This window comes from Panthera tigris, chromosome A1 (assembly GCF_018350195.1).
Source record: "Panthera tigris isolate Pti1 chromosome A1, P.tigris_Pti1_mat1.1, whole genome shotgun sequence".
NCBI lineage: Eukaryota > Metazoa > Chordata > Mammalia > Carnivora > Felidae > Panthera > Panthera tigris.
The window spans coordinates 142,178,920-142,187,591 of NC_056660.1; the positions used below are offsets into that span (position 1 = coordinate 142,178,920).

Here is an 8,672-nt window from a genome sequence, read left to right on the forward strand (position 1 = left end):
AGGAAGCGGGGGCACTAAAATGGCAGACCAACCATACCATAAGCAGGGAAGATCGTGAACTCTCACAGGAAATGCTCAGGTGTTTAAGTTCTTAGCACATTTGTTCATTTCACATTCACATTCAACACTGAGTGCTTCTCTAGGCCAGGACCAAGCAGGACAATCCTACCGAGAAGTCACAACAGAGAACAAACCACCACATTTAAAATGTGTACTAAGAGGGGCGCCTGGGTGGCTCAGTCGGTTGGGCAGCCGACTTCGGCTCAGGTCATGATCTCGCGGTCCGTGAGTTTGAGCCCCGCGTCAGGCTCTGTGCTGACAGCTCAGAGCCTGGAGCCTGTTTCAGATTCTGTGTCTCCCTCTCTCTGACCCTCCCCCGTTCATGCTTTGTCTCTCTCTGTCTCAAAAATAAATAAACGTTAAAAAAAAAAATTTTTTTTAAATAAATAAAATAAAGTGTGTACTAAGAGTGCAAAGGTAAAACGAATATTTCATATTGAATAGAGTCAATGTGTAAGAATAAAGAAATTCAGCATTTTCTTTTTTTTTTTTTAAATGTTTATTTATTTCTGAGAGAGAGAGACAGAGTGTGAGTGAGGGTGGGGGGCAGAGAGAGAGAGGAAGACACAGATCCGAAGCAGGCTCCATCCAGACTCTGAGCTGTCAGCACAGAGCCAGATGGGGGACTCGAACTCATGGACTGTGAGATCATGACCTGAGCTGAAGTCGGACACCCAACCAACTGAGCCAACCAGGCGCCCCAGAAACTCAGCATTTTCAAGTCTTCTTTTGAACTAAAAAGCACTCTACAAATTCTATTAGAAAAGCTGATGCATTTTTATTTATCTGGTCACTTTTACAAATACCTTGATTACGTATTTGTATTGAAATATATCTGACATATAACACTGTAAGTTTAAGGTGTGCCGCATTTATACACTGTGATATCATTGCCATTGTAGCAATAATTAACACGTCTACCATGTTCTTTTTAGTGGTTGGAATCATGAAGTTCTAGTCTCTTAGCAAATTTGATGATTCTATTTATTTTTATTTTTTTATTATTATTTTTTTAATTTTTATTAACTATTTATTTTTGAGAGAGAGACAGAGTGTGAGTGGGGTAGGAGCAGAGAGAGAGGGAGACACAGAATCCAAAGCAGGCTCCAGGCTCTGAGCTGTCAGCACAGAGCCCGATGCGGGGCTTGACCTCAAGAACTGTGAGATCATGACCTGAGCTGAAGTCAGACGCTTACCGACTGAGCCACCGAGGCGCCCTGCAGATTTGATGATTTTAATACAGTATTGTTGACTAGGTTGACGATAGTGTACAATTAGATTTCTAGGTCTTAATTACTACTTGTTGCAAGTTTGTACCCACAAACAATATGTCCTATCCTCCCACCCTCTAAAGGATTTTTAAATATGTTTTTAAAAAATTTTAATGTTTATTTTTGAGGGGGGTAGGGGCAGAGAGAGAAGGAGACACAGAATCGGAAGCAGGCTCCAGGCTCTGTGCTGACAGTTCAAGCCCATGAACTGTGAGATCATGACCTGAGCCAAAGTTGGACACTTAACCAACTGAGCCATCCAGGCGCCCTAGGATTTTTAAATTAATATTTCAGTCTTGAGATTTCAACCAAGCGGAAAATGAATATAAAATCTATTTCATTATATGCACAATGTGCCTCTGAAGGATACTAAGAAACTAATAAATAATAAATAACAAATAGGGGCTCCCTACAGAAAGGAAGGCTGAGAGTCAAGACAGAAAGGTTTTTTTTTGGTTTTTTTTGGGTTTTTTTTACACGTAGCTCTATTTAAATGTCTTATATTTGAAACCTGGAATATATTTCCCAAAGACAATTTTTAAAATAAGCTTTATTTTTTTTTCAATATATGAAGTTTATTGTCAAATTGGTTTCCATACAACACCCAGTGCTCATCCCAAAAGGTGCCCTCCTCAGTACCCATCACCCACCCTCCCCTCCCTCCCACCCCCCATCAACCCTCAGTTTGTTCTCAGTTTTTAAGAGTCTCTTATGCTTTGGCTCTCTCCCACTCTAACCTCCTTTTTTTTTTTTTCTTTCCCCTCCCCCGTGGGTTTCTGTTAAATTTCTCAAGATCCACATAAGAGTGAAAACATATGGTATCTGTCTTTCTCTGTATGAAAAATAAGCTTACTTTAAAAAGGCGGAGTAGGATAAAAAATTTAATTCTAACTGGACTAACATGTATACAAAGAATGCCACATAGCACTTTATTGTGGCTCCTTAAAATATATTTACTTATAACACTGTTAGATTAGAAATATGCTTTAATAGGGGCGCCTGAGTGGCTCAGTCAGTTGAGCATCCGACTTCAGCTCAGGTCATGATTTCATGGTTCATGAGTTCGAGCCCCGTGTCAGGCTCACTGTTGTCAGTGCAGAATCCCCTTTGGATCCTCTGTCCCCCTATCTCTCTGCCTGCCCCCTGACTCTGGAGTGCTCTCTCTCTCAAAAATAAACAAACATTTTTTAATTAAAACAAAAAGAAATATGCTTTAATATACAGTAGCCTTCAATGTAACATCATTATGAAAACATGAGTAAGTAAGTTGAAATTTAATATTTTATCCTGAGCAGGCAGCATTAGCACAGGGAGACCCTGCCTCCCTCTGTGAGCTCCTACCGCGCTTTCCATACCCACCTACACTGAGTTCCCATCACAAAGGCCTCGTCCCCTTCTTAAAAAGAACTCACTGCAGCCTTGAGCCTTAACTGGCTGTCCCTCCCACTGTGTTAAATTCTCTTTCCCAGGATCTTTGAATGGTTGATTCCTCTCCATTCTGGCCTCTGTCCCCAACACCTGCGTGGAGATAATTTCCTGAGCAACTTACACTTGACCTACTTTATTTTCTTCTCTACATTTATTACCAGGCCATTTCAAGTCACCCAGTGGGGCACCTGGATGGCTCAGTCAGTTAAGCGCCTGACTCCTGATCTCTGCTCAGGTCATGATCTCCTGGTTCGTGATTCAAGCCCTGCATTGGACTCTGCGCTGACAGTGTGGAGCCTGCTTGGGATTTTCTCTCTCTCCCTCACTCTCTGCCCCTCCCCTGCTCGCACTCCCTCTTTCAAAATAAACTTTAAAAATAAAGAAATAAAATAAATTCACCTCGCTTACTCATTTGTTTATATGTTTATTTCATCCCATGCTTGGTCACTCCTCATCTCACCTCCAACAGATTATAAGCACCAGGAGATCCCCAGAGTATAGCACAATGCCTGGCATAAATAGCTGCTCAACAGATATTTGTTGGATGAAAGAATGAACGAAGGCATCATACTAAATGGTGATAGACTGAAAGCTTTCCTTTCAGATCGCAAATAAGAAAAGGATGTCCACTCTTGCCACTTCTAGTCAACATTGTACTGGAGTTTCTAGTCGGGGCAATTAGGCAAGAAAATGAAATGAAAAGCATTCAGATTGGAAAGGAAAAAGCAAAACTATTTCTATTTGCAAATGACAGCATCGTGTATATAAAAATCCTAAATATCACACACGCACGCTTTCAGAACTAGTTAAGTTCAGCAAGGTTGCAGGCTACAGACCAAACATCAGTTGCATTCCAAACACTAGAAATGAACAGTTGAAAATGAAATTAAGAAAACAACTCTATTTATAATGATATCAAAATGAATAAAAACTTAAGAATAAATATAACCAAACAACTCCAACACTTGTAAGCTGAAAACTATAAAACATTATTGAAAGAAGTTAAAGGGGCGCCTGGGTGGCTGAGTCGGTTAAGCATCCGACTTCAGTTCAGGTCATGATCTCACAGTTCGTGGGTTCGAGTCCTATGTCGGGCTCTGTGCTGACAGCTCAGAGCCTGGAGCCTGCTTTGGATTCTGTGTCTCCCTCTCTCTCTGCCCCTCTCCCGCTCCGGCTTTGTTCTCTCTCTCTTTCTCTCTCTCTCTCTCTCTCTCTCTCTCTCACAAATAAATAAACAGCCTTGTCTTCCTTGTTATCAAATAGGGATAAAAGTAGTAGCCACCTCATCGGACTGTGAGACAATTAAATGAATTAATGTAAAGTGCTTAGAATGGTATCAGTATATTGTGTCTAAGAGCAATAAGGCTCCTTAGTTCCCAAAAGGTTGGCTCCTTTATTTATTTTTTTATGTTTATTTATTTATTTTGAAACAGAGAAAGAGAGAGAGAGAGCGTGCGCGTGCAAGCAGGAGAGTGCAGAAAGAGAGGTAGAGAGAGAATCCCAAGGGTCTACACACTGTCAGCACAGAGCCCAATATGGGGACTTGAACTCACCCACTGAGAGATCATGACCTGCGCCGAAATCAAGAGTCCAACTGACTGAGCCACCCAGGTGCCCCAATGTTGGCTCCTTTAAAAAAGGATGCTTGCTAATGTGAAGTAATCTGCCATTGGGTCTCCTGAACCCAGAATAAAACGGGAGAAAAGTCAAGCAAAAAAGTCAACTGGGGAGGCTAGCTTGCTACACTGAGAGGGCTCTAAACTATTTTGGAGTACACAGCCTCTACCCTTCCTTCACATCGTAACCACAGGGTACTCTATGCACTTTTTTTCCTCCAAGACAGACAGTGGTGACTGGTGGAGGAGGATGTTAGGGGACAAAAGCAGTCAATTATATGAACAAGTTTTGTTTTTATTTTTATTTTTTAACATTTATTCATTTTTGAGAGTGAGAGAGGCAGAGCATGAGCAGAGGAGGGGCAGAGAGAGCAGGAGACACAGAATCAGAAGCGGGCCCCAGACTCCAAGCTGTCAGCACAGAGCCCAACTCGGGGCTCAAACCCACAGACCACGAGAACATGACCTGAGCTAAAGTCTGACGCTTAACCGACTGAGCCACCCAGGTGCCCCTATATGAACAAGTTTTTTGAAGTATGGTATTTGCTTTCCTGTTCAAGACTGTTGGAAGAGAGGAAGTTAGAGAAATGAACGGCCCTCCCATTCTTCTGCAATTTGAGTTCAGTTCTCTTATTTCAGAGCAAATGCAGAACTATTCTGGGCAGGCCTTGCCTTCTCTCCTTTCTTCTTTACACAAACATTCCTTTACTACAAACTGTCCAGGATAAGATCTGCCTTAGAGCAGAGCTTCCTGATTACACCTTGCAGCCCAAGCCGGACCTGTGGAAAGGACTTACGGTTGATGGTGAAGGCAACCATCCTTTATCTCCATTGCAAACCCTGGCTACAGCTACTTCTCGGGCCTGTAGTCAAGCTATATCTTTTCTGTTTCTACAAGTCTTCAGATCACTGTGGAAATCGTTATTGCAAATAAACCCTCCCTTCTCTTGATCTCAGGACAACATGAGGCTACAGTTGATCTGAAAGGCTACATGCACATAGACTTAAGAGGGGAAGTTTCAAGCATATCCCATGACTTGCATGGTAAGGACTCAAAATATGCTTGTTGAATAAACAGTCCGTATATAAGGAGGTATGCTGGTGTTCTCAAATGGTAACCATTTATTGTATTTAATATAGTCATAATCACATCAGGATCTTATAAAATCATCAATCTTATTCAGATTAAGCAAATAGAATATAATTTTATAGGCCTGAGAGGACTAATGGATACAGGAGAGGCACAGACCCAATTTAAATACTTTCTAGCTGTGTATTTCTTTTTTTTTTTTTAAGTTTATTTATTTTGAGGGGGAGAAAGAGAGAGAGAGAGAGCGAATGAAAAAGTGGGGCAGGGCAGAGAGAGAGGAGAGAGAGAATCCCAAGCAGGCTCAGCAATGTGGGGCTCGAACTCCCGAATCATGAGATCATGACCAGAGCCAAAGTCAGACCTTAACCAACTGAGCCATCCAGGAGTCCCTCTAGCTGGGTGATTCTTAACATGCTATCAAACTTCTACAAGTTTACTTCCTCATCTGTAAAGGGGGATTGGAAGTTATAGCTACCTCATGGGCTGTTTCAAGAATTAACTTTAAAAACAGTAAAGCACCATGCAAATGTTCTTGATATTCTTAGTTATTTAACATATGTGCACACTCTACAAGTATAATATCTCTGTTAACTACACAGAAGTTTTTAAAGAAAAGCTTTTAAAGAGATAATGTCAGATATCACTTTACATCTGTCAGACTGGCTAGTATGAAGAGAACAAGAAATAACAAGTGTTGGTAAGGATGCAGAGAAAAGGGAACCCTCCTGCACTTTTGGTAATCAGGTACATTGATGCAGCCACTATGGGAAATAGTACAAAAGCTCCTCAAAAAATTAAAAATAGAGGTATAACACAACCCAGAAATTCCACTTCTGGGTAGTTATCCAAAGAAAATGGCCAGCCAGGGGTGCCTGGGTGGCTCAGTCAGTTAAGTATCAGACTCCTGATTTTGGCTCAGGTCATGATCTCATGGTTTGTGGGCTCAAGCCCTGCCTCAGGCTCTGCACTAACAGGACAGAGCCTGCTTGGAATGCTCTCTCTGCCCCTCCCCCGCTTGTGTGCTCATGTACACTTGCTTGCTTGCTCTCTCTCAAAAAAATAAACTTCAAAATTTTTAAGGAAAATGGTAAGCCAATCTGAGGCGATCTGTGCACCCCTATGATCTTTGCAGAATTCTTCACAATAGCCAACATACGGAAGCAACTTAAGTGTCCATTCGTGGATGAAATGATAAATTAGATGTAGTATATATACAATGGAATACTACTCAGCCATAAAAAAGAATGAAATCTTACCATTGTCACATGGATGGACCTAGAAGGTATAATGCTAAGTGAAATAAGTCAGAGAGAGACAAATACCATACGATTTCACTTATATGTGGAATACTAAAAAACCAAACAATGAACAAACAAAATAAAACAGGAACAGATTCATAGATACAGGAAACAGTTGGTTACCAAAGGGAGAAGGGCTGGAAGGAAGGCAAAAAAGGTGAAGAGGATTCAGAGGTACAAACTTCTAGATATTAAATAAGTAAGTCATGGAGATATAATGCACAGCATTGGGAATACAGCCAATATAACACTGTCCTAATTTTGTATGGTGACAAACGGTAGCTAGACTGTGAGGATTATTTTATAATGTATAAAAATATCGAATTACTATCATGTACACCTGAAACTAACAGGATAGTATATGTCAATTATACTTTAATGATAAATAGAGAAAGATGCTCAGAGGCATTGAACACAAGTTAAATTAGAAAGGAATTATCAGCAGCCCAAGAAAAATCAACCTGCGTAGGTTCATCATGCTGAGAACTTGGAAAAATGAATCTCTGGTGACAGGCCTAACCTAGGACCGCGGCATTCACAAGGGGCAGAATCGCACCCACTGCAGGCACTTTTCCTTTAACCCATCACCCAGCCGCTGCTTTCCCGCTCCTCTCCTCTCACTGCTCCACTCGGGGGTGCCCAGCGGGCTCCCTCTCCATCAGCCCTCTTCAGGACCTCCCCGCAGAGTCTACCCTGACCCTTCGGCCTACCGGCTCCCGGCTCGGAGGCCCAGCAACTAGCATTCCGCCAGACGCCAGACACCCTTTCACCTCGACCTTTAGAAAACGGAAGACAGAAAAAGCACCAGAGGAGGTGGGGTGCCGGGGCTGCGGGTGGCCTTGGAGCGGGCATGCGCAGAGGCCGCGGCGGCCTGCGGGCCTGGGAGAAGCGGAGAAGGCGCCGCCAGGGTGAGCAGTCCCCCTCGCTTGGACGCTGCTCGGGGAGCTGACCCCGTCTAGCCAGCGCCCACCCCGGCCTCCCGGCCCACTTCCAAGAGGCTGCGGGGGCCGTCTGGCGCGCTGGGGCAGGAAGGCATAGCGGCGGCTCCCGGAGGGGCGGAGCCCCGCGCCGGCGCAGGGTTGGCGGGCCGCCGGGGGCGCTGCGTACCTGGTAGCGGCCGGTGAGCAGCTGGCTCCGCGATGGCGTGCACAGCGGTTGCGTGTAGTAGTTGTCCAGGAGCACCCCGCCGGCTGCCAGCTTGTCCAAGTGCGGCGTGCGGATATTCGAGCCGTGGAAGCTCACGTCGTTCCAGCCCAGGTCGTCCGCCAACACGAAGACGAGATGCGGCGGCCGGTCGGCCCCGGCTCCTGCGCTCGGCCGGGACGGCAGCAGTAGCAGCCGCAGCAGCAAGGGGAAGACGCCGGGGAGGAGCGGCCGCCGCCGGCTGGGGCCTCGGGGCAGGCTCGCAGCGCCGCGCCGGCCCATCCTTCGCGGCCCACGGTCCCCGAGCCTGTGGCGCCGCCAGCCTCAGACACCGGTTATAGAATCAGGAACTGGGCGGCCGGGGCCTGCCCCGCCTCCGCAAGGGATTTCACCCGCGGCCGACTGCGGGCTGGAGAGACCCGGCGCCCGAGCCCCCGCCGATCCCGGGCCGGTGTGACGGGGGAGGAGCCAGCGGAGAAGCACTCGGGGCTCCCGCAGCTCAGCTCCGTGGAAACTCACTTGATAGGAGCCACGATTGCATCGTAGCATCCTCAAAGAGGAGCAGATTTGTTCTTTTTAGTAACTCTTCGCAGTTTACAAAGTCTTTCGTTAAATTTCGCAACAACCTCGGCAACTGGAAATTTAGTTAACGCAGCTTTCTTCCCTCACTCCCCCCAATAAAGAAGCTTTTAGTTGGTTGAGCCTAACCCGAACTCAGATCCTGAGCTGTGTGATGTTTTAAAGGTCGTAGGGGAATCATTTCCGG

At 45.0% G+C, this 8,672-nt stretch overlaps 1 protein-coding gene across 3 annotated transcripts in view; it reads right to left on the minus strand.

Moving 5' to 3' along the window:
• The window catches only part of ARSB (arylsulfatase B), a 167,685-nt gene extending 159,448 nt beyond the window's left edge, over positions 1–8,237 (minus strand). For all 3 annotated transcript variants that reach the window (XM_042989110.1, XM_042989113.1, XM_042989099.1), the window contains exon 1: positions 7,871–8,237. In XM_042989110.1, the coding sequence (XP_042845044.1) occupies positions 7,871–8,188 (318 nt within the window). In that variant the 5' untranslated portion in view covers positions 8,189–8,237. The remainder of the gene's footprint in view (positions 1–7,870) is intronic.
• Between the last annotated feature and the right edge of the window lie 435 nt (positions 8,238–8,672).